This window comes from Trichomycterus rosablanca, chromosome 6 (genome assembly GCF_030014385.1).
Source record: "Trichomycterus rosablanca isolate fTriRos1 chromosome 6, fTriRos1.hap1, whole genome shotgun sequence".
In the NCBI taxonomy this organism is placed as follows: domain Eukaryota; kingdom Metazoa; phylum Chordata; class Actinopteri; order Siluriformes; family Trichomycteridae; genus Trichomycterus; species Trichomycterus rosablanca.
The window spans coordinates 45,086,845-45,113,788 of record NC_085993.1 but is presented as its reverse complement, the minus strand read 5'-3'; the positions used below and the strand labels follow the sequence as shown (position 1 = coordinate 45,113,788).

The following is a 26,944-nucleotide window of genomic DNA, read 5'->3' as shown; positions in this document are numbered from 1 at the left end:
ATCATGCACACTGCAACTGACTGAAGCAGTAAGGCATTCTACAAGATAATGTATCATGAGTTTCCATCTGGTATTCTGACACATTAATCTGGGTTTAACAGATGTTAAGAGAATGCTACAGTTGGCATTGTGCATTTGGACAGGTAATGTTTGGTGAGGGGAGAATGATGTTTAAAGGCTCTTGGTTTGGTTTGGCCTGCACTTAGCCATGACTTCAGACCCATGTAACAACTTTAGAATGATTTGAAACTTTATCTGCAAGCCAGACCTAATCCACTAACACCGGTGCTCAACCTCACTTATGTTTTTTGGGATGTTGTTGCAGCAAATGGGTGGAAAGAAAAGCAGTGTAAAATATTTGAACCAGTAGAGTGTTTAGCCCATTAAACAAGCATTAATAAAACAAATGCTCACATGGCATCATGAGGTAGTTTTTGAGACTGTGGGCTACAATTTCTTACTTCTTTATATCCCAGACTGCCTTGCATTGTTTAGTTTACAGTTCTAAAAATGGTGGTATCTGGTTAGCACTATGCTAGGACTACCAGCACTGTTACAGCTTAGAGTTTAGAGTTGATTGGTAAATCAACAGCATGTCTAAAGAAACACGTTTATACTTTTTTCATCCTTCAAACAATACACTGTGAAATCTTTTGTCTAATGACAAAAGTCATTAGAGGTGAATAACAAAGTAATTTTCTGCATTATCATCAGTCACTATGACAACTAGGATGCTTGGGTAACATGGTGGTAAATTACACTAGCCCTCTACCACTGGGATCTAGGGTTCAAATCCCCTGTGGTGCTATTGGCCACTCAGATATCTACATATACATTGGCTGTGTTTGAGAAAGGTGGGGTGGCTAAGGTGAATCCTGTCCAGAGTGTGTTACTGCATCTTATCCAGTAATGCCGGAAAAGCCAGGACCGCAGCAACCCTGACCAGGATAAAGCAGTGGTAAAACATAAAGATAAAAAGAAATTAAATGACAACTAGCAAAGCAGAGAACATGTTTACTTAGACTCTAAACATCACCAGTACTTCATCTAGTAGCAAATTTTCTGGTAAAAAAATATTATGCTAAGAAGTACACTTATTGTCATGGTAAAATAATAGACGTATTGTTCTCTCTTTCCCAAAAATGTTGAAGCTTTTTAGTTCCTCACCCAATTTCAACAATGCCGATTCCTTAATTCATTAATAAATAATTCTGAACTGAGTGTCTGAGCAGTGCAGGGTAAATCTAGGACAAGGATTTAAAACAAATGAATAAATAAATAAAAGAGACAGTCCAGAACCAGCATCTAAAAGCATAATTCCCTTCTGAGAAAGCAAGTATTATTTTTTCTGCTGGCATGGGATTTAAGATATAGTACTATATACCCACATACCGTCCACAACATTCTATTAAAAATATTAATTCTGTCAGTAAACACTAAACAGTACAACAACTGCTATTATCTATTTTTAATGTATTGAAGTCGTATGCGAAGGTTTAAATGCATTTAGCCAAATTATATATATATATATACAGTGTATCACAAAAGTGAGTACACCCCTCACATTTCTGCAGATATTTAAGTATATCTTTTCATGGGACAACACTGACAAAATGACACTTTGACACAATGAAAAGTAGTCTGTGTGCAGCTTATATAACAGTGTAAATTTATTCTTCCCTCAAAATAACTCAATATACAGCCATTAATGTCTAAACCACCGGCAACAAAAGTGAGTACACCCCTAAGAGACTACACCCCTAAATGTCCAAATTGAGCACTGCTTGTCATTTTCCCTCCAAAATGTCATGTGATTTGTTAGTGTTACTAGGTCTCAGGTGTGCATAGGGAGCAGGTGTGTTCAATTTAGTAGTACAGCTCTCACACTCTCTCATACTGGTCACTGAAAGTTCCAACATGGCACCTCATGGCAAAGAACTCTCTGAGGATCTTAAAAGACGAATTGTTGCGCTACATGAAGATGGCCAAGGCTACAAGAACATTGCCAACACCCTGAAACTGAGCTGCAGCACAGTGGCCAAGATCATCCAGCGTTTTAAAAGAGCAGGGTCCACTCAGAACAGACCTCGCGTTGGTCGTCCAAAGAAGCTGAGTGCACGTGCTCAGCGTCACATCCAACTGCTGTCTTTGAAAGATAGGCGCAGGAGTGCTGTCAGCATTGCTGCAGAGATTGAAAAGGTGGGGGGTCAGCCTGTCAGTGCTCAGACCATACGCCGCACACTACATCAAATTGGTCTGCATGGCTGTCACCCCAGAAGGAAGCCTCTTCTGAAGTCTCTACACAAGAAAGCCCGCAAACAGTTTGCTGAAGACATGTCAACAAAGGACATGGATTACTGGAACCATGTCCTATGGTCTGATGAGACCAAGATTAATTTGTTTGGTTCAGATGGTCTCAAGCATGTGTGGCGGCAATCAGGTGAGGAGTACAAAGATAAGTGTGTCATGCCTACAGTCAAGCATGGTGGTGGGAATGCCATGGTCTGGGGCTGCATGAGTGCAGCAGGTGTTGGGGAGTTACATTTCATTGAGGGACACATGAACTCCAATATGTACTGTCAAATACTGAAGCAGAGCATGATCCCCTCCCTCCGGAAACTGGGTCGCAGGGCAGTGTTCCAGCATGATAATGACCCCAAACACACCTCTAAGACGACCACTGCTTTATTGAAGAGGCTGAGGGTAAAGGTGATGGACTGGCCAAGCATGTCTCCAGACCTAAACCCAAAAGAACATCTTTGGGGCATCCTCAAGCGGAAGGTGGAGGAGCGCAAAGTCTCGAATATCCGCCAGCTCCGTGATGTCGTCATGGAGGAGTGGAAAAGCATTCCAGTGGCAACCTGTGAAGCTCTGGTAAACTCCATGCCCAGGAGAGTTAAGGCAGTTCTGGGAAATAATGGTGGCCACACAAAATATTGACACTTCAGGAACTTTCACTAAGGGGTGTACTCACTTTTGTTGCCGGTGGTTTAGACATTAATGGCTGTATATTGAGTTATTTTGAGGGAAGAATAAATTTACACTGTTATATAAGCTGCACACAAACTACTTTTCATTGTGTCAAAGTGTCATTTTGTCAATGTTGTCCCATGAAAAGATATACTTAAATATCTGCAGAAATGTGAGGGGTGTACTCACTTTTGTGATACACTGTATATATATATATATATATATTGACAGGTAAATAACACTGATTATCTCATCGTCATGGCACCTGTTAGTGGGTAAGATATATTAGAGGGCAAGTGAACCTTTTATCCTCAAAGTTGATGTTAGAAGCAGGAAAAATGGGCAAGTGTTTGGCAAGGATTTGAGTGAGTTTGACAAGGACCAAATTGTGATGGCTAGACGACTTGGTCAGAGCATCTCCAAAACTGCAACTCTTGTGGGGTATTCCCGGTCTGCAGTGGTCAGTATCTATCAAAAGCGGTCCAAAGAAGGAACAGTGGTAAACCGGCGACAGGATCATGGGTGGGCTCAAGGCTCATTGATGCACATGGGGGGCGAAGGCTTGCCCGTGTGGTCCGATCCAACAGACGAACAAAAGAATGTCTAAAATGTTTGGACGTCTTTTCAATGATGACACAATTGCATTGAACTCATTAGACCGAATTTGACTTTGCCATTGACTAAGTACTAATTTAAAAAAAACTTTTAGATTTTTAAAAATGTATTTCTTTTTGTCGCAGTGGCATCCACAAGGGTACATTCTTTTGTAGCGCTGCTTATTTTTTATTGAAATGTACATTAAAAGTAGATAAGTAAGGTCAGCAAGTAACTGTTACAGCACAGTCTGCAGTTTAAATTACACAAAAAAATTTTTATCTTTACTATTTTTACTAATACAATTCAAACTGGGGGTTTTCCCCACCTTCTCCAGACTTTAATCCTATCAGTGTGAAAGTCTAGCTTTGTGAGATTATACCTTAAATGACTTTTAAAAGTCTTTTAAGTCCCTCTTTAAAATGAATACAAAATAAATGTAAAAAGACTTAATCTATAGAGTACCACCTAAACAAAAGAATACATCTATTTCTTTTTGAGAGTGTATGGGTTTTTTTTCAGCTGATACCTGATGTGACTCTTCAAACCTTAACAAACACTTAACAACCATGGGTTTATCTAAGCAGCTATTTCATACCTTCAAAAAGTTCAGGCTATAAGATATATAAATATGTACTTTTTCATTCATGGCAAGACTTGTGGCTGATGCTGCACAGAGTAAAGCGAAACCCTCATTATAGCAAAGAACAACGGAAACGGATACGCTGACATGGGTATGATGATGAATCGTTCAACTGTGCAGCGTTGCATACACAAACATTATCTGCATGGAAGAATCATCTGGAAGCAAATGTGATAGTCAGGGGAAGATGAGAGCTAAATGGAGAATGGCTTCCACTAAAGAATGATGACACAGTCCTTGTCATTCTGATCAGCAAAATATGTGGATGGGATTGTAAACGTGACAACCAAGGAATAAAACTGCATTTATAAGCTGTAATATCTGCCAAAAAAAAGGTTTTACTAAGTACTGACTTATTCCCATTGTTCAAATCATTGCACATGCAACATAACATTAAAACCACCTCCTTGTTTCTACACTCACTGTCCATTTTATCAGCTCCACTTACCATATATAAGCACTTCTACAATTCTACAAATCTACAATTACTGGCTGTAGTCCATCTGTTTCTCTGCATGCTTTGTTGGCCCCCTTTCATGCTGTTCTTCAATGATCAGGACTCTCACAGGACCACCACAGAGCAGGTATTATTTGGGTGGTGGATCATTCTCAGCACTGCAGTGACACTGACATGGTGGTGGTGCTTTAGTGTGTGTTGTGCTGGTATGAGTGGATCAGACACAGCAGCGCTGATAGAGTTTTTAAACACCTCACTGTCACTGGACTGAGAATAATCCACCAACCTAAAAAATATTTAGCCAACAGAGCCCCGTGGGCAGCGTCTTGTGAGCACTGATGAAGGTCTAGAAGATGACCAACTCAAACAGCAGCAATAGATGAGCGATCGTCTCTGACTTTACATCTACAAGGTGGACCAACTAGGTAGGAGTGTCTAATAGAGTGGACAGTGAGTGGACAGCAGTGCTGCTGTGTCTGATCCAGTCATACCAGCACAACACACACTAACACACCACCACCATGTCATTGTAACTGCAGTGCTGAGAATGATCCACCACCTAAATAATACCTGCTCTGTGGTGGTCCTGACCATTGAAGAACGGTAAAAGCAGGCTAAAAAAGTATGTAAAGAAACAGATGGACTACAGTCAGTAATTGTAGAACTACAAGGTGTGTAGAAAATGGACAATAAGTGTAGAAACAAGGAGGTGGTTTTAATGGTATGGCTAATTAGTATATATAGTTAGAAAAAAGTAGTTTGAAGCAGAGGTTGTTTACTGGCCAGATGTACCCAAACTTTTCCATATAACTGCTTGTACAAGATGCTTTTTAGATTAAAACAAACTAATTGTTCATAATTAGATACTCAAACGGGCTGAGGAGTGCCGTGTTGTCCATTTGTCTACACAGGCTGAACAACGTGCTCCGAGTCTCACAATGTTATTGGCAAAATAAAATAAAGAGAAATAATAGAAAAAACTGGAAAACGCAGCTGCTCAGAGTATTTTTGAAAACCTTTCATTTACCCACTGTGTTCCTGAGTTGACAGCTTAGGAACTAAAATGCTTTCAACAATCTTCGCCTCCTAGGTGCACGGAACTAAGGATATATTTATAAAATTTATTTTATTGCTAGCTTGCTTTTTTGGAGTTTTTACCACACTGTTATCTAAAGGAAGTCTTGCTTTCTTGATCTCAATACCATTTCCCCCTGAGAGATTTGCTATTTATTTATTATTTATAAGAATTTTACACACTTTGGTTACATTCATGACAGAAACGGTAGTTACTCATTACATAAGATTTATCAGTTCATGTTTTTAATATCATGGGCAATTTTGTATTTCCAATTCACCTGAACTGTATGTCCTTGGACTGTGGGAGTAAACCGGTGCTCCCCATAGAAACCCATGCAGACATGGGGAGAACATGCAAACTCCACACAAACAGGACCCAGACTGCTCCACCTGGGAATCGAACCCAGGACTTTCTTGCTGTGAGGCAAGAGAGATTTGCTAATGCCTAGTTCACACTACACGATTTTTGCCCTGATTTTCGCTCCCGACTGGTCGCCGCTAGATGTGGCAGCTCGAAAGCAACCTGGTGCTCGCCCGGGGACCTGTGTGTGAACTGTTCAACAATTTGATCCGAGAGGAGCGGTTTGCAGACTTGAGAAAAACATCTAGCATGCTAAATATCTTGATCAGTCGGGCGACCGACAGCGAGTGCTATGTCGAACTACAGCCAATGAGAATGCAAGATACAGGGTGAGGGAAAACGCGGTGGAGGAGTGTAAAAACATGGGACGGGGCATAATATAGTTTATATCAGAATACATCAGCACACAAGTTTTACAGTATTTCTGACCTTATCGTTCTCTACAAACCATAATACCAACACTGCACTGCAAAAAATGTTTATTAACCTCCAACTCACTACAGAACAGACGATCCCTGCTGGTCGTGTAGCCCAATCCACTCAGATTCATTTATTTTTCCTACTTGCTTTTACGCTGCACATCAGCGCACAAACAACTTTGATCGCTCGCTTTTTGTTGATGTGCATTTCTGGACGTCATATCACTAAACGCCTCATCACTTCTCGCGTGTTTTTGTGACAAAACGTAGTTTGGGAGACCAGATAGACTGGTCTGCGATTCCTCATGATGGTAGATCATGTAGTATAAAAAAAACCCTATCGCTGATCAGTCGTGTAGCGTGAAATACACAATGACAGAAAAGACTCCCTAGTGCAAGAGATCCAGTTGTGTAGTGTGAACTGTACAGCAACCTGACGACCTGGAAAGTCATGTAGTGTGAACTTGGCATAAGTGAAATATTAGTAGACATATACATGCTTTATAACTAGAAGCAATATAAAAATAAAACATCTACATCTATAAAACTGACTACAGATAATAAACGACACATTTAGGGGTGCTTGGGTGACTACTGTGGTGTGCTAGTGTGTTAGACCACTGTCAGTTTTCCAACTCGAACCTAAGCAGAGCCACCGATCTGTTCAGGCATCCACACAAACACAACAGGCCGAATTGTAGCCAGAACAGTCCTACTCAGGATAAGAAGGTTTGGCTTGAAATCAATGCTGCAGTTCATCACAAAGATGGTTATTCTGGTAAAGGTCAGAGTCTGTGCGGGCAGATGGAGTTCCTCCACACTAAACTTGTTAAACCATGTCTTTATGAACCTAGATTTCAGTATAGCACCAGCCAAGTAAAAAGTTGGGTTGCAACAGCTGGGTTGTTACCTGTTTTAACATCCTAACTGCCCTCAATGTTACCAGGTAGACTCAGACCAGTTAGTGGAGTAAAGTGCAGGTTTATTAGTTTACAAGAGTAGTCCCAAACAAACAGGGTCGGTACCGGGTAATAAGACCAAAATTCAAAGCAAACCAAACCAAAACAGAAAACCAATCAATAAACCAAGGGTCATTACCAGAAAAGCAAGAGAAACAAGAGAACACTCAGAAATGCACTGCATAGTAAATACAAGACTTCGCAATTAGCCAAACAAAGAACAGGGGTTTTATAGAGTCCAAGATGGCCACTGATTAGGACCAGGTGAGCCACCAGCCAGCTAGTACTCGGGCGAGTGTGCCCTCCGCTGGTGAGGAGGGGAACCAGCAGCCTCAGATGTGTGACAATCTGTAAATTAAAGTTTCATTTAAGCTGACGCTTGAATGTTTATTTGCTATTTTAACCATTGTATAGTGTTGTCTATCTGAAATAATGAAGAACTCCAATTACTTGTTTATTATTTTTGCTAATTAGAACTTTAGTTTAAATTATTTTTGTGTATGTATGAGTTGTGTAAGTCTAATTCATTTAAATAACTCTCAAAGCTACCCAAGAAGGATGGAGGTCCTGCTGAGTCTGGTTCCTCTCAAGGTTCCTTCCTGTAATTTTAAGGGTTTTTTTTCTTGCCACTGTCGCCCTCGGCTTGCTCAACAGTAGTATTTGGCCTGATAGTCAGAGACTCTGTAAAGTTGATTTGAGACAATGTCTATTGTAAAAAGTGCTATACAAATAAACTTGACTTGATTATCTAATGCCAAGTTCACACTACGCGACTTTCCAAGTCGTCAGGTCGCTGTACAGTTCACACTACACAACTGGATCTTTTGTAATCAGGAGTCTTTCAAGTCGGTGTGGCTTTCACACTACACGACTGATTGGCAATAAGGGGTTTTACACTACACTATCTATCACCAACTGGAATCGCAGCACCTAAATAATACCTGCTCTGTGGGGGTCCTGACCATTGAAGAACAGGGTGAAAGCACGCTAAAAAGTATGTAGAGAAACAGATGGACTACAGTCAGTAATTGTAGAACCACAAAGTGCTTCTATATGTTAAGTGGAGCTGATAAAATGGACAGTGAGTGTAAAAACAAGGAGGTGATTTTAATGTTATGGCTGATCAGTGTAATTTTAAGGAAAAGTAGCCAACTGCTAAAATCAAAGTGTATGATTGAAATGAGTGAATTAATGCCTTTATTTGTCATATTTACATATACAATAGTACAGTAGTACAATAAAATTCTTTCTTCACATATCCCAGCTCATTTGGAAGCTGGGGTCAGAGCGCAGGGTCAGCCATTGTATGGCACCCCTGGAGCAGAGAGGGTTAAAGGACTTGCTCAAAAACCCAACAGTGACTAAATGGCAGAGCTGGAATTTGAACTCTCAACCTTTTGGTTGATAGCCCACAGCGCTACCCACTAGGCAACCACTGTCCCACTGTTTAATAATGTTTATTTGTGTAAGTCAAATTCAATTAAATTAATCTCCAGGCCACCCAAGTAGGATAGAGTTCCTTCCTCTCAAGGTTTCTTCCTGTAATTTTAAGGGAGTTTTTCCTTGCCACTGTCGCCCTGGGCTTGCTCAACAGAAGTTTTTGGTCCGTTGTTCCTGAAAGTTGCTTCGAGACAATGTCTATTGTAAAAGTGCTATACAAATAAATTTCACTTGACTATCTAGGAGCAGTTGGTGAAGATCATTATGCCTGAGTGGTGTGGTATATTATTAGTTGGGCTGCATTGCTAAGGTGTTTCACCAAAGTCCTGGCACTATTTTTGCTTGGATTGATGTGTGGTGAATTGCTTCATTGGCATCTTTTTTGTGAGGATTTCCCTAAACTGTGACTTCCTAAGGATGCATATTGATGTGTGGCAGCAACTCTACCAGCTGAGCCAATTTGCTGGCTTCCTTTCAAATAAACAAAAGCAAATTTATACAAAGGTTTGTATAAGGGCTGTGCGTCTACATGAACAACAATTGGCTATTGTTCATACAGGGTTGGAGCCGGATAGGGACTCATTATAACTGACACATTACAACCTCTGTTGGCTGATTGATGGCGCCTGCACAAATAATACAAATAATACGTTGATCAGGGTGTGGCTCTCCGTACACAAAGCTGATCCGCATATGAATTCGCCTCGGGCAGGTAAAAAGATGCAGTCGGTACTGCACATGTTTTGGAAGGGGCGTGTGACAGTCTCATTCTCCTCAATCGGGGCAGGGATCAGCATCAGTGGAGAGAAAGCATAATGCAATTAGACATACGTGTATATATAATCCATTATAGTAAAGTTTACTGGTATTTAACCATTGCAGAAATGACAGCTGTGTAATGGCATGTTTTGGTTTGTTGTTTAGTTGTCTAGACACCAAAAAGATACCACTTAGAATAACAGTAATACATTTTCAGTAATAATAATAATAAGAAAAAGATAATGATGATGATGATGATGAAGAAGATTCTATTACAAGTGTTTAGAATGCAAGATTCTGTAAGCTCTCAGAGAAACCTCAGTGAGAACGAATGCTGATCAGATTTTACTTGTAGCACTACTACAAACACATTACAGTATGGTTAATTTCACACTTGGTACAGCTACTTTGGTCCATACCCAGGATAGCTTCTGGGTTCATTAACATAATTTAGCAGACACTTTTATTTAAAAGCAATTTACATTTGTGATGAGTACAATCCAAGTAATTGAGGGTTACAGGCCTTACTCGAGACCCCACCACTGACAACAACACTGCCAACAGGGCAGTTGTGGGGCTTGAACCAGCAGCCTTTTGATAACTAGTCCAGTAACTTAACCGCTGAGCTACCACTGTTCACACATACACAGTCCATGCACATGTGTACATTAGATGTGCTGGGCTTTAGTTTATTTACTTTTGTTTGCCACAAGTCAACAATTGGGGTAAAACTTTGAGTCGATGCTGCATGCTTACATTAAAAAATTTATATGTATGGGCTAATATGGGCAAACACTGTGTAAGGAGCACAAAACCAGGACATTTATCAGTGAAAAAAATTATATTATCTGAGTAGTCATCAATACAACATTTCCTGCATCCGGATGAAAGGATAATTTCATTCAATAATGTCTGCTGCTAACAATCTAGTAAGGATCCACAATGATTTGGACAGCCAGCCAGTGAAACACATCAAGCAGAGTGATTACTTGTATAACAGCCAACAAAGATCAGGACATTGTACAGAACCAAAAGTACTTTACAGTACAGGACACTCTTTTCTGAGATATTTTCATACTTAAAACGTAATGTCCTCACACAAACTGGTAAACTTGTTTTTCAGTGATTTGAAAAACAGTAGGATTAGGTCAAGCTATCAGCTAATTCAAACAACATTGAATTGCTAATGTAGATCTACATTCTTTTCATCCCACAAAGAACTGGGAAGATGTTCTTCTGTATGAATGCACCAACATTTGATCACAAACCGTTCAGGATGTTTATGCTTGCACACAAGCAGAGACTGGCCCTGAAGGGTATTTTATTTTTCATAGTAATGGCAATGTTTTTTGAGTTCATGGCTCATAGAACTGTCAAAAAACTTCAAAATTAAGTGGTAGGAGTTCACTGCTGTGAACAAAAAACTGTGCACATAGCAACCTAGATAAATGTAAATTGACTGATACATACTAAACTGAAAACTAGTGAACACGTGCCTAGTGCCAAGACAAGGTACTTCTGGGGACATGCTGTGGGACTGCTAAAAACACATAATATAATGTATTATGTATTAGTAATCATAAATGATAAAATAAAGCTTAAAAAGAGAAAACAATTATGAATTTTTAAATATGGTGGAGGTTCAATAATGTTGTGAGGCTGCTTTGTTGCAACTGATACTGAGTCTTAAGCATATTGAAGTAATCATGAGTTCAAAAGATTACCTACAAATTTTAGAGCAAAATACGCTACCTAGTGTAAGAACACTAAATAACAATGATGGGTGTTTCAGCAGGACAATGACCCAAAGCACACACACAAAAACAACAAGAAAAGTAAAAATGAGTTAATAGAATGTTTAAAACTGGCCAGCAAGAAGTCTTAATCTTTATTTAATTTAAAACCTTTGTGAGGAAAACTAGTAAAATAAAGGTAAATACAAATTCTGCAAACCAAAGCACTGGACAAAAAAGTACAACATTGAATTGCTAATGTACAGTAGATCTACATTCCTATCATCCCACAAAGAACTGGAAGATGTTCTTCTGTATAAATGCACCAACATTTGATCACAAACCGGCTCATAGAACAGCCAAAAACCTTCACATATAGCGACCTAGAGAAATGTAACATGACTGATACATACTAAACCAAAAACTAGTGAACACCACAACAGAACACAAGCATAAACCTGCCAAGACAAGGTACTTCTGGGAACATGTTGTGGGACTGATAAAAATACATAATATAAACTCTTGAGCAGTGCAGACCAGCAACTTCCTCATAAATAACAAAATGAAGTTTAAAATACAGTGGAAGTTGAATAATGTTGTGAGGCTGCTTTGTTGCATTTGATACTGAAAGCATATTAAAGAAATCATGAGATCAAAGTATTACATAAAAATTTTAGAGCAAAATATGCTACGCTAGTGTAAGAAAACTAAATAACAATGATAGGTTTTTCAGCAGGACGACCCAAAGTGCACATCCAAAAGCAAGAAAAATAGTGAAAAATGAATGAGTAAAAATTTTTTAAACTGACCATCAACAATCTTAATTTAACTGAAAACTTCTACAAATCCTGCAAACCAAAGCATTGAGAAAAAGTACATATTCAGCTCATTCAGAAAAAAAAGTTCATTCAGGAAAAGTTCTTGACAAAAAACAGAGGAGCATTTCAGGATAACAGTTTTTCCCTAGTGTAAGTCTAATCTGCTTGTTATGCTCCTATTGTATCTCATCAATCACTATGATTTATTGCTATAGATTTTAAATCTAGTGTTGTTTAGAAATCCTCTTACCTCCGATATCAGGCCGGAGTTTTTTATCATACTCCTTTAGCAGGTTGTTCAGAATCTGAGTGGTGTCTGTCTCGTGGGCTCTGGGTGCCAGCATTTGGTTCACAGTCACATCGTCGTATTCCTCATCTTCAGAGACGACTCTTTGAGAACTGCAGACAGATACAGGTATCTCTTATTCCACTGAAGCACTTGGATGTTAAACCTGCAGAAAGCTAATAACAAACTAAATACTTTCTTTTCTAAGATCTGGTAACATATACACAACTGCCAGAATCCTTTTTTTTTAATTCAATTTGATAATGGCATAAAGTTAATTTAAAGATTACTAATTAGCATTTAAGGGCGGCATGGTAGCTTGGTGGGTAGCACCGTCGCCTCACAGCAAGAAGGTCCTGGGTTCGATCCCCAGGCGGGGTGGTCTGGGACCTTTCTGTGTGGAGTTTGCATGTTCTCCCCATGTCTGTGTGGGTTTCCTCCGGGAGCTCCGGTTACCTCCCACAGTCCAAAAACATGCAGTCAATTAATTTGAGACACTGAATTGCCCTATAGGTGAATGAGTGTGTGTGTGTGTATCTGCCCTGCGATGGACTGGCGCCCCGTCCAGGGTGTTACTGTGTGCCTTGCGCCCATTGAAAAGCTGGGATAGGCTCCAAAGCACACGGCTATATGAACAGCGATTGGTTTGTTGTTCATGCAGGGAAGGGAGCCAGATATGGACTTCATAACTGATGCAATTACGACCTCTGCTGGCTGATTGATGGCATCTGATCAGAGTCGAGGAATAATGCGTAGATCAGTGTGTGGCTCTCTGTACGCATATGAACTCGCCTCGTGCAGGTGAAAAGATGCAGTCGGCTACTGCACACTGTGTCAGTTCGCTCTCCTCTGCAGTTTCAGTGTCTGAGGGAGGTAAGGCTGGATGGTTAAATCACGTTGTTAACACTGCAACAGTGACTCCTACTATCTGGTCAAACTGCAGATACAAGCAGTGAAGGGAATGTGAGTAGAACAGTCTGGTCCACTGCACGAATTAAACTCTCCACAGTTGCAGACGTTAAAGGCGTGTGCTAGATTGTGATCATCCTCGGTTGGGGCTGTGGTGCAACCGGTAAATTCCTTATCCTTTAAAGATGTCCAGGGAGTTTAATTTAACCCTAAAAATCTCCCTGCAAATAATAACAAATGGCTTTTACCTCTATTTGAATCTAAACTCTATATGATTAAACCACGTTACTGTTATAAACTGGCTACACAGTCAAAACTTACATTAAATAAACAAGACACTAATCTTAACAGAGCAGTTTTTTTTTTACCCCATTTTTCTCCCACTTTAGCGCATCCAGTTTCTGCCCGTCAATCATCCTCTCACTAATGCTGGTCCCTGCTCTTGATTGGGGAGGACAAGGCTGCTCCACACCCCCTCCGACACGTGCACATCTTATCACCTACACTTGACGAGTGCAGTGCAGTACAGCGCTGTGTACGGAGAGCCACACCCTCTACCGCACTCCTTTCCCATCTCCGTGCAGGTGCCACCAACCAGCCAGCAGAGGTCGTAATCGCACTAGTCTGAGAGAGAGTCCCCATCCGGCTTAGTCCCGCCCCTATCTGAACAACAGGCCAATCGTTGTTCATGTAGCCGCTCAGCCTCAGCCGGAAAGCAGAGTCAAGATTCGATACGATGTATTCGAGATCTCAGTAACAAAGCAGTTTAAATTTTTTTTTTTAATTTCATAAACTAAAGCTTTCTTTATTTTCTTTTTAATTTAATAAACTAAAGCTTTCTTTATTTTCTTTTTTATTTAATAAACTAAAGCTTTCTTTATTTTCTAGCTAGCACACACACACTCATTTAATTTATTTATTTTTAAATCCATGAACAACTGACCCTGTGTAGAAGTAATTGCAAATGTAATTGCCTCTCTAGTTATAAATCATGCAGTAGACCTAATTAATTAACATGATTTAATCAGATTAACCAAGACTAACCAAGGCTTGATTATTGTAAGCCATGTTTATTCCTAACATCACATAAATAAAACCTTCACAAACAGCCTCAGCATGTTGCACTTTATGATACGATAACACATAAAACTCTAGAAAATATGAGAAAAAAGTGCTTATAAATTTAGCAAAACACAGTAAAAGCTTTAATCTCCAAATAAAAAAACACTTGGGCTAGTGTTAAATCTTTGCCATAGTTCACATATGTCAAATGTCATTGTATGTGGCCCGCGAGAGCTTAAAAGATGTACGACTGTCTTACAATACACTGTAAAATCCTACATAAACTGCATCTCCCACAATGCATGCCGATTTTGTGACTCGCAAAGTGACTGAAGGAATAGAATTTAATGAAAGATGGGAAAGTGAATAAAGTCTGTGCTTTATGAAGTGAAACCGGTACGTCTCTTGTGTCATGAGGCCGTGTCTGTGGTACTTTTTGAAGGAATACAATATAAATGTAGATATAAATTATAAATATACAGTATAAATTTGGCATTTTGACACCAAACACAGAAGCCTCCAAGAAAAACAACAAATTGTCCAAGACCTAAAATGCAGACTGCAATCACAGCAGGATACGGTACAATCGGCCCTTTGAGGGCCACCATAATGCAGATGTGGCCATCGGTGAAAATGAGTTTGACATCCCTGCCATACTTGTCTACCTACCAGAATTCCCCCCAGGAGTGCATTTATGACTCATCCAAGAAAACACAAAGGAACCCCATACAAGCATCTAAAAAAAAATAAAGGACTTGCTTACCTCAGATTAGTGACACTGTAAAAAACACAGATGACCAGAAGATACATTAAGATTTGTTTTACATTTACCACAATAATAATCCTGATGACCTTTATGGACTGATAAGTAGAACTTTTTGAAAGTCACAAGTCCATCTGGTATCTGACATTAATCCAATACCTAACATCTAACACAAGAGGAACAAGAAACCTACAGTCAAACATGGTGCACGTGTGTGATGGTAGGAGATGCTTTGATGCTTTACATCCTGGGTGATTTTTTCTACCAGAAAATCCTAAGAGAGGAAGTTCAAGCATCTGTCTGTGATCTAAAGCAGAATAATGATCAGAGGCACAAATCTAAGTTCACCTCCGAGTGGCTTTAATGAAACTAAATGAAGTTTTTAAGTGGCCAAGTCGAAGTTCTAACTTAAATCCTATAAAGATGCAGTGCTGTGACAGAATTTAAAATAGGCAGTTTACACTCAAAAGCACTAAAATGTGGCGGCACTAAGACAATCTGCCAAGAAGAGAGTGCCAACATTCCCCCACAGTGATGTGAAAGACTAATCTCCAGTTATCATGAATGTGTGGCTGCAGTTGTTACTATTAAAGGTGGCATAACCATAACACTTTAATAAATATAAGTATTATTTCAATATACATACAATGATCAGCCATAACATTAAAACCACCTCCTTGTTTCTACACTCACTGTTCATTTTATCAGCTCCACTTACCATATAGAAGCACTTTGTAGTTTTACAATTACTGACTGTAGTCCATCTGTTTCTCTGCATGCTTTGTTAGCCTGCTTTCATGCTGTTCTTCAATGGTCAGGACCCTCACAGGACCACTACAGAGCAGGTATTATTTGGGTGGTGGATCATTCTCAGCACTGCATTGACAATGACATGGTGGGGGTGTGTTAGTGTGTGTTGTGCTGGTATGAGTGGATAAGACACAGCAATGCTGCTGGAGTTTTTAAACACCTCACTGTCCCTCACTAGACTGAGAATAGTCCACCAACCAAAAATATCCAGACAATCCAGGCAGCATCCTGTGACCACTGATGAAGGTCTAGAAGATGACCAACTAAAACAGCAGCAATAGATGAGCGATCGTCTCTGACTTTACATCTACAAGGGGGACCAACTAGGTAGGAGTGTCTAATAGAGTGGACAGTGAGTGGACATGGTATTAAAAAACTCCAGCAGCGCTGCTGTGTCTGATCCACTCATACCAGCACAACACACACTAAGTGCTGAGAATCATCCACCACCCAAATAATACCTACTCTGTGGTGGTCCTGTGGGGGTCCTGACCATTGAAGAACAGGGTGAAAGCAGGCTAAAAAGTATGTAGAGAAACAAATGGACTACAGTCAATAATTGTAGAACTACAAAGTGCTTCTATATGGTAAGTGGAGCTGATAACATGGACAGTGAGTGTAGAAACAAGAAGGTGGTTTTAATGTTATGGCTGATCAGTGTATATTATATCGTATAAGGATTTGCAACAATTTACTGTGACAAACAACAGTGGAAATCACAAGGGGCAAATACATTTTAAATAGCCAGATTGAAAAAAATGAAAGCACAATACAATATATGGGCAAAAATATAAGGACACCTGATCATGAGCTTGTTGGACATCTCATTAAAAACTATGGGCATTTACCTGAGCATTAACATGGAGTTGCCCTCCTTACAACTTACAAGGCTTTTCACAGTGTTTGTAAAATGTGTCCATTCAGTAAAAAGAGCATTTATGAGCACACACACTGAAGTTGGTGGATTGCTGGCTCACAATCAGGGTTCCAATTCATCCCAAAAGTTTTCAGTTAGGTTGAGGTCAGGGCTCAGTCTCCATGTACATTTATCCAAATAGTGTAGATGCACATTAGTTAGGCTGACCCTGGATTATTTGAAATATATACTTTTTTAATATTAGGTTCATTTTTAAGTGATTACAGTGTGTAATCAACTGTAGGGTTTATGAGGACTAACCCAATTCTCAAACAGTATAGACAATAAAAATGCAAATGGTTAGCAAAAGTGGTTTGTTAACCATCTTTTTCAGGTATCTAATTAAAAATTAGAATTTTAATGTTTTACCCTAATATTAACTTTGTTGATTTGTGTAGGCTAAATGTATGCCTAATTAATTGTCTGTAGCCAAAACGTTGAGGCAAGTTATAATAGGAAATGCTGTAAATGTTTTAAATATGATGTTGCTATTTCAGGAGTTTTACCATCTACAGTCCATAACATGATTCAAGGTTTTAGACAAATAGAGAAATCACAGTCTGTAAAGGACAGAGCCAATTAAACAATAATGAATGCATGTGACTTTTGACCTCTTAGAAGAAGAAGAAGAGGATATACTTTGTCATATATACATATACACGTGTACAGTACAATGAAATTCGTTCTTCGCATATCCCAGCTTGTTTGGAAGCTGGGGTCAGAGCGCAGGGTCAGCCATCGTACGGCGCCCCTGGAGCACAGAGGGTTAAGGGCCTTGCTCAAGGACCCAACAGTGGTTGCATAGCAGAGCCTGGATTTGAACCGCCAATCTTCCGGCTGATAGCCCAAAGCTCTACCCACTAGGCTACCACTGTCTGCATGCCACAGCATTAAAAGTGACACTTCTGTAAATTTATCCACATGAGCTCAGAAATATGTTAGTAAACACAGTTTGTCTCTGCATCTAAAAATGCAAGTTAAGACTCCAGTATTCAATGCAAAATCCAAAAATGGTGGTGCAAAAATGTCTGGTTCACTTTTCAGTTATTTTGATATAAATGTTGATGTGTACCAAAAGGACCCTCCTGATTGTTAACAAGCTCAAAAGTCACCATCTGTCTGTAGTATGGAGTGTGTTTGTGTCAATGGCATGAGCAATATTAATGCTGAGGGGTATATAGACTGTTTAGAGCAACATATGCTGCCATTGAGACATTGTCTTTTGCCAAACCACATTCTGCATGTTACATGTTCACATGTGTTATATTCTGTACTAGCATGACTTCATATTATGAAAGTGCAGATGACAGACTGACCTGTCTGCAGTCCACAACTCTTACACTAAAAATGTGCAAAATACATCAGATACCCAAGACTGTTAAGCAGCTAAAGTCAAGCACGAATGAAAAAACAGGTATTCTCAGTTCACTTTGTTAAAAAGTCAAAAAGTTTCAAATAAAAACAGAAGAGGAAGGGAAAAAAAACAGCATTGCTGACTTTTTCTGTTTTAACTTTTCAAAATTGAGGATGCAGCTTTAAAATATACTGTACTAAGAAATACCCAGATTGTCTCTAACCTAACAGTTATTGGGTAAAATTCCTCCCATTTATTTGTTTATTTTAAATGTTAATAAAGCTAAAATTACAGACAATAAGCCCCTAATGATATGTCCTTGCTCTTCTCCCTTTAAGTCACTCATCAATAATGAAGTCAAATAATAAATTCAACAAATAATTTCAGAGATTTTTTGAAAAGTTTTAAAAGGAAATTTCTTCTATTTCTATAAGAAATAAAATTTCAAAAAAAAACTTGAACATAGGAAACTGTGATTGCACAAAAGTTCAGAAATCAGGCACTATGTCACTAGACCACTAGAGTGAAAAACCATGTTATACTTTTCTCCCAAATAAGGACTCATGTAATCTATAGTATGTTTACATTGCAAATGCAAATGTAGAATAAAGAAAATATATGTAAGAAAATTGTGTTTTATACTTGTATGCATGATGTAATTCTGGGGTGGGTCAAAAAATACAAATTAAAAAAGCAGCTGATTTCAAACAAGCATTTCCAGTTGATTATGGTGCATAATGAAAAGCAGAGCTTGTTTACTTACTGAGAACTTATAAAACGTACCTGATGTACAAATGATTAAATGACTAAGCTACAATCAGTGAGTCGGGTACCATGTCAGACAGAATAAAATGAAAATCAAGGGAGATTTTCTCTCAAAATTGAAAATCTATTAAGACTACATTAGGAGGCATATCAAGGGGAATTAAAATATATTTTAAAGACCTTGTGTTTTATAATGTAAGAATTAAGCATTTCATTTGTATTACAAGGTATTACATTTGCAAAGTGTTATTTTATCATTTATGCTACACTTATCTCAGAGATTATATTGAACTATCATTGCTAAATATGAGCTTTAGCACTTGATGAGCAGGGGAATCCTCTGAAAATACAGTATATACACAAATGAATAGGCATAGCTAACCAGAACAGCCTGGAAATGGTCTTTTTAAAGTAAATATACATTACAATATACAACCATTTATGTGATCAAATTGTTGAAGTGGCTGCAAAGCTTGTTTACAGAAAATAATGAAGAAAATACAGTTTTGCAGCTTGTAGGATTGAAATAATACCTGCGATATTTAATAAAATTGGTTTTATACCAGCAGTAATGCATTAATCAATCACTGGAAGGTCTGTAATTTATCACTAGAGGTGAAGGTCTGTTTTGGTGGGTCCACAAATTAACAGAGCAACATGATACAATCTGAATATTAAAGACAGACAGAAGAAAGCTGAATAGTGCCAGAGTTTTGGGGAAAATATTTATAATTATTTAATGAACAGGAAGAGAAATCATCTCACAAGAATCAGTGTGATGGAATAAACTAAAATCTGCATAATTTAAGTGAGTTATTTCATTGTTAATTAAAAAACAACTATTTAATTGGTCCAGTTTCAACTGGTATTTTTTTCCTCACTAATGGTTTGGCTTTTTTTATTAGAAAAATATATCTAAATATGAATGCCCTTATTTTACCACATAACTATAAATAAACAATAGAGCTGGAAACAGGTGAGGAAATGGACGCCAAATTTGTGTTCAGGTAACTTTTGAGTAAACTCGATGGTTTTTACCTGTTCTCTTATTATCTGAACAGACACGAAAGGCTTATCCTCGCAAACATTTAGGACTCCCCCTGCACCCCTTTAAATCCACTAAAAAGGTAAATAAAGCCCACTCACCATGCCCGGAACATTGAAAGTAGTAGCAGGTAGAGCAGCAGTTTTGTTGGCATGTTTAAAGCACACCGGCTCCGTGCTGAAAGCAACAGCGCAGATTCAGATACGCAGAGCGGGGGGTGCAAAGTGGCACCGCTTTTTTCTTCTTCTTCCACCTTCCAAAAAAAAATGAGCCCAGAAAATCAGCAGACTTCTTTATAATCCAGCAGAACCCGGAGAAATCAGTGCAGCAGCTGGTTTAAAAGTTGATTAAAGCATGGCGCTACGAAGCATTGCGGCTCGCTGGGTGAAGTTGCGCTGGCGGAGGAGCGCACATGCTGCCGAGTCAGAGCGCGCGCCCCCGCAACCGACAACCTGAGAACCTGAGCACGCGCACCCTCAACCGCGCCCGCGCCCTCGTTAGACGAGCCCCTCCCGCTCTTTCTAATGACGTCATGGGAACCAAAGAAGGTTTTGGAGTGATGCTGCAAACCAAGAGGAGCAGACCCAGTGATGGGCATCGAATCATCATAAGCATTACAGCATTGACATAAAAGTCTGAGAAGCTCTCAACAGATCTCAGCAATGCACTTATTGCATTGATAATAATGATATTATGCACTGTAGAGGGAGAAATATGCAAATCCCTTCCAATCTTTTTCTGAGGTACATTGTTTTTAAACATTTCAATAATTTTCTCATGCATTTGTTGACAATCTGGAGATCCTCTGATCATCTTTGTTCATCAAAGACTCAGACTTTCCTGGATGCTGCTTTTGTACCAAACCATGATTACAATCACCTGTTTGGAATCACATCATTATTTCGTTCAAAAGATGGTCACATTTCCCCCGCTCCCCCCCTTTATCCTCCTCAGGGTTTTGGTTGGTCCAGCTTTCCTGGAATCACTGGGCACAATGCAGTAAGACGTCCTGAATAAGATGCCAATCCATCACGATTGCAGAATCATATGAACAGCAGTTATCAATGACTACAAAGTGCATGAAACAATGATCTCTTTGCATTTGACAGACACTTTTATAAATACGAAATGACAATAATACAACCCCAAATCAGAAAAAGTTGGGATGGCATGGAAAAAGCCAATAAAAAAAATAAATAAATAATAATTATAATTAATAATAAATTAATAATTAAAAAAAAGAGTTTCTTACATTTACTTTGACTTTTATTTGACGGCAGACAGGATGAACCTGAGATATTTCATGTTTTATCTGCTCAACTTCATTTCATTTATTAGTAAACATCCATTCCTGCATTTCAGGTCTGCAACACATTCCAAAAAAAGTTGGGACAGTAAAGCATTTACCACTTTGTAATGTTGTCATTCCTTTTCACCACACTTAAGAGACATTTTTTAATAATACATGCCTTTGCACGTAACACTCAACTTTGTTCCCAGTCTGCAAAACTATGCAGGAAGATAAAAAGGCTACAGAATGAAGCACTTAGTAAAATATATAGTTGAATAAAATAAGCTAAATAAAGGAAAACTATAGATATCACTATCTACAACCATAGACCCTGATATGGAGTTGCCTCAATGTGTGGCTATAACATCTGTCACTTTTCTTGAAAGGCTTTTTGCAAGTTTTTAAATTGTTTGTGGGAATTTGTGCCCATTCAGTAAAAAGAACATTCGTGAGGTCAGACAGGCACTGATATTATATGAGAAGAGCTGCTTATAATTAGCATTACAGTTACAGTAGACCCTTGACGAATTTAATTGGTTCTGAAGGGCTGTTCTTAAGTCAAAATGTTCGTTAGTTAAACCTATTTTTTCCATAAGAAATAATGTAAATAGAATGAATCCATGCCAGACCTTAAATCTTAAATTATAGAATAGACATTACTGTAATAAACAACAATAAACAGCAATACACAGTAGTACTGTACTGTACATAAAAACACACACCACATTTCAGTACAGTACGTGTGCTGTACCATACACCATAATACATTTCCTTCTTTTTATATAAAATGTATCTACCAGAAACAATAACTCTCATATTTCTTTATTATTTCCTTCTTTATTTCAATAGTGTTGTATTTTCTAGGTGTAATTGCATGAAAGAAAGACTACTTTACTCAGCCGAGTTCCTTCTTCTCTCTCACTTACTGTCCCCTCTGTCTGATACACAGTGACAGCTACTGGCAGGAGTAATTATACAGTACAACACAACAAATGGTAATTTTTTTTCCCTCAACACTACACTTTCTCTGCACCTTCTTTGAGGACATTTTGATATCGAATTTTACAAAATGTAAAGAAAACACTGGAAAAACACTGTCCGCTGTCTGAATGTTTGCTCACTGTATATACTGTATATATATATATATATAAATATATATATATATATATATATATATATAGAGAGAGAGAGAGAGAGAGAGAGAGAGAAGAGAGAGAGAGAGAGAGAGAGAGAGAGAGAGAGAGAGAGAGAGAGAGAGAGAGAGAGACGGTTCAACTTGTTCGTGATGTCACGTGTTTCGCAAATTTCTGTTCGTAATCCGAAATTTGTTTGTACGTTAAGTTGAAAAAGATCGTTCGTAACCCAAAATGTTCGTATGGTAAACCATTCATAACTCAAGGGTCTACTGTACATTTATAGCTAATCCCAAAGGTGTTTAATATGGTTGAGGTCAGGGCTCTGTGTAGGCTCCACAGCAGCCTTGTCAATTTACATTTTGGCATTTAGCAGACACTTTTATCCAAAGCGACTTACAGTACTGTGACAGTGTGTTGTCTGAGGAATTGAGGATTAAGGGTCTTGCTCAAGGGCCCAGCAGTGGCAACCTGGCAGTGGTGGGGCTTGAACCAGCGACCTTTTGATTACTAGTTCAGTACCTTAACCACTAGGCTACAACTGCACTTACAAATATAGAAGGGCATCTGATCTTAACATCTAAGCTCTTATTTGTTGTTAGGAGATTTCAAGAAAGATCAGTCCTGACCATTTACATTTTCTGCATTTTGGAGAAGGGTTAAGGGTTAAGAGCCTTGCTTAGGGGCCCAACAGTGGCAACTTGGTGGTGGTGAGGCTTGATCAAGCAACCTTCTGATTACTAGTCATTGCTGAGCTACCACTGGCCTTTATGGGCCACTCTTTGTACACAGAGGAACAGTCATGCTGGAACAAGAAAGACCTTTTCCAAAACTGTTGCTACAGTTAAAAGCTCATTAATTTTATTTGCTTATACAGTATAACTATATAACTTACTTATATTTATATAATTGATACCTATTAGGAATGTCTGCTGCTAAAAAACCTAAACTCTAATGCTAATTAAAAGGAAGGGGGTCTACATACGTTTGGTATACCACATATTATCCAAAGGACTTTAGAGTAGAAAACACTGTGAAGACATGAATAATAATCAGTTCACGGTGGGCTGCTGTTACTTATTCAGGATGATTGTGCGTCTGATTGCTCTGTATTATTCTACACTGTATACTGAGAGCTGCTGAGTGTTTTCCCACCCTGAAGCTTAGTGTATGTACAGTGGGGTCAAAAAGTATTTAGTCAGCGACTGATTGTGCAAGTTCTCTTCTTAGAAAGATAAGAGAGGTCTGTAATTTTCATCATAGGTACACTTCAACTATGAGAGACAAAATTAAAAAAAAAATCCAGGAAATCACATTGTAGGATTTTTAAAGAATTTATTTGTAAATTATGGTGGAAAATAAGTATTTGGTCACCCACAAACAAGCAAGATTTCTGGCTCTCACAGACCTGTAACTTCTTCTTTAAGAAGCTCTTCTGTCCTCCACTCGTTACCTGTATTAATGGCACCTGTTTGACCTCGTTATCTGTATAAAAGACACCTGTCCACAGCCTCAAACAGTCAGACTCCAAACTCAACCATGGCCAAGACCAAAGAGCTGTCGAAGGACACCAGGAAGAAAATTGTAGACCTGCACCAGGCTGGGAAGGGTGAATCTACAATAGGCAAGCAGGTTGGTGTGGATAAATCAACTGTGGGAACAATTGTAAGAAAATGGAAGACATACAAGACCATTGATAATCTCCCTTGGGGTCAAGATCTCATCCTGTGGGGTCAAAATGATCATGAGAACGGTGAGCAAAAATCCCAGAACTACACGGAGGGACCTGATGAATGACCTGCAGAGAGCTGGGACCAAAGTAACAAAGGCTACCGTCAGTAACACACTACGCCGAGAGGGACTCAAATCCTGCAGTGCCAGGCGTGTCCCCCTGCTTAAACCAGTACATGTCCAGGCCCATCTAAAGTTTGCCAGAGAGCATATGGATGATCCAGAAGAGGACTGGGAGAATATCATGTGGTCAGATGAAACCAAAATGGAACTTTTTGGTAAAAACTCAACTCGTCGTGTTTGGAGGAAGAAGAATGCTGAGTTGAACACCATACCTACTGTGAAGCATGGGGGTGGAAACATCATGCTTTGGGGCTGTTTTTCTGCAAAGGGGACAGGACGACTGATCCGTGTTAAGGGAAGAATGAACGGGGCCATGTATCGTGAGATTTTAAGCCAAAACCTCCTTCCATCAGTGAGAGCATTGAAGATGGAACGTGGCTGGGTCTTCCAGCATGACAGTGATCCCAAACACACCGCTCGGGCAACGAAGGAGTGGCTCCGTAAAAAGCATTTCAAGGTCCTGGAGTGGCCTAGCCAGTCTCCAGACCTCAACCCCATAGAAAATTTGTGGAGTCCGTGTTGCCCAGCGACAGCCCCAAAACATCACTGCTCTAGAGGAGATCTGCATGGAGGAATGGGCCAAAATACCAGCTACAGTGTGTGCAAACCTGGTGAAGACTTACAGGAAACGTTTCACCTCTGTCATTGCCAACAAAGGTTATGTTACAAAGTATTGAGTTGAACTTTTGTTATTGACCAAATACTTATTTTCCACCATAATTTACAAATAAATTCTTTAAAAATCCTACAATGTGATTTCCTGGATTTTTTTCTCTCATTTTGTCTCTCATAGTTGAAGTGTAGCTATGATGAAAATTACAGACCTCTCTTATCTTTCTAAGTAGGAGAACCTGCACAATCAGTGGCTGACTAAATACTTTTTGGCCCCACTGTATATATGTGGTGAAGCATCGCTGGCGTTTCTTCAGACTCCTCAGTCTCAGTGCTGTGCTGAAGGGGTGCAGATGCAGCTCTCGCCCACACACCTGCGATCACAGATAATACTCCAGCTTTTCCTCCAAGCTAAAAGAAGTCCTAGAAAGAAGGGTATCCTGATCTCAGTAAATGCATCATGCTGAACCAAAAAAACTAACATACTGATGTATTTACAATATAAAGTATTACAAATGAATGTTTCTGTTCATGAACCGTTTCATTGTCTGCTTGTCATTTGTGTCTATGGGTCAAATGCCACTTCACGATCAGACTAAATTCATTACATGGCAGACTATCCTCTTGTGGTTAAAAACAGTAGTGCATATGGTAATCCTAAAGTGCCTTCAAATACACCGATCAGCCATAACATTAAAACCACCCCCTTGTTTCTACACTTACTGTCCATTTTATCAGCTCCACTTACCATATAGGAGCACTTTGTAGTTCTACAATTACTGACTGTAGTCCATCTGTTTCTCTGCATGCTTTGTTAGCCCCCTTTCATGCCTTTCTTCAATGATCAGGACTCTCCCAGGACCACTTCAGAGCAGGTATTATTTGGGTAATGGATCATTCTCAGCACTGCAGTGACACTGACATGGTGGTGGTGTGCTTGTATGAGTGGATCAGACACAGCAATGCTGATGGAGTTTTTAAACACCTCAATGTCACTGCTGGACTGAGAATAGTCCACCAACCAAAAATATCCAGCCAACAGAGCCCCGTGGGCAGCGTCCTTTGACCACTGATGAAGGTCTAGAACAGGGGTGTCAAACTCATTTTCACCGAGGGCCACATCAGCATTATTGTGGTCCTCAAAGGGCCGATTGTAACGTATTCTGCTGTGATTGCAGTCTGTTGTTTTTCTTGGAGGCTGAATTCTGCATTTATATTGTCCTCCTTTACCACTGACACAGCCTCATAACACAAGAGATGCACCGTTTTCTCTTCCTGAAGCACAAACTTGTTTTAATTTTCATTAAATTTCCTCCTTCTGCTTAATTTTCTTACTTATCTTCTTGTACATTTTGGGATCATGTGTAAATATTTCTTAACATCATCTACTGGCGGGATGTGTCACTTTGCAGGTCACAAAATTAGCATGCATTCTGAGAGATGCAGTTAATGTAGGATTTTAGTGTATTTTAAGACAATTGTTCTGCCCTCACTAATAGTTTATCCCCCTTGCTCAGCTAGACAGACAGACAGACAGACAGACAGACAGACAGCTCTGTTCAGAATACAGTTGGTTTTATTTGCTTCCCAGCTGTGTGATACACTGTGTGCACTACAATAAAAACAATAAAGAACTTAATACAGTACAAGCACACAGCTGTAGTCAAGTGTTACATCTGGTACAATATTAGATTTAACCAAACGTAAAATAGCGCTAACGAGTTAGCATTTTGTGTAAAGATACTAATTGCTATAGTAACGGTAACAATTGTATTTAATTATGGTAAATTTGTAACTAAAACGCTGTGATATACTCACTAAACATTTACTAACAACTGAGAATATAAACGCCACTACTTACAGACGATGCTTTGGTATTATACTGCAAGATAATTATTTATATTTATTATTATT

The 26,944-nt window shown here is 39.1% G+C and overlaps 1 protein-coding gene across 1 annotated transcript in view; it reads right to left on the bottom strand.

Annotated features, from left to right (window-relative positions):
• Positions 1 to 20,294, bottom strand: part of LOC134316633 (gamma-aminobutyric acid receptor subunit gamma-3) — a 179,628-nt gene extending 159,334 nt beyond the window's left edge. Inside the window, exons 1-2 of the mRNA XM_062997044.1 lie at positions 20,242 to 20,294; positions 12,481 to 12,629 (exon numbers count right to left, since the gene is read on the bottom strand). Of these exons, the coding sequence (XP_062853114.1) occupies positions 12,481 to 12,629; positions 20,242 to 20,294 (202 nt within the window). The remainder of the gene's footprint in view (positions 1 to 12,480; positions 12,630 to 20,241) is intronic.
• Positions 20,295 to 26,944: the final 6,650 nt, after the last annotated feature.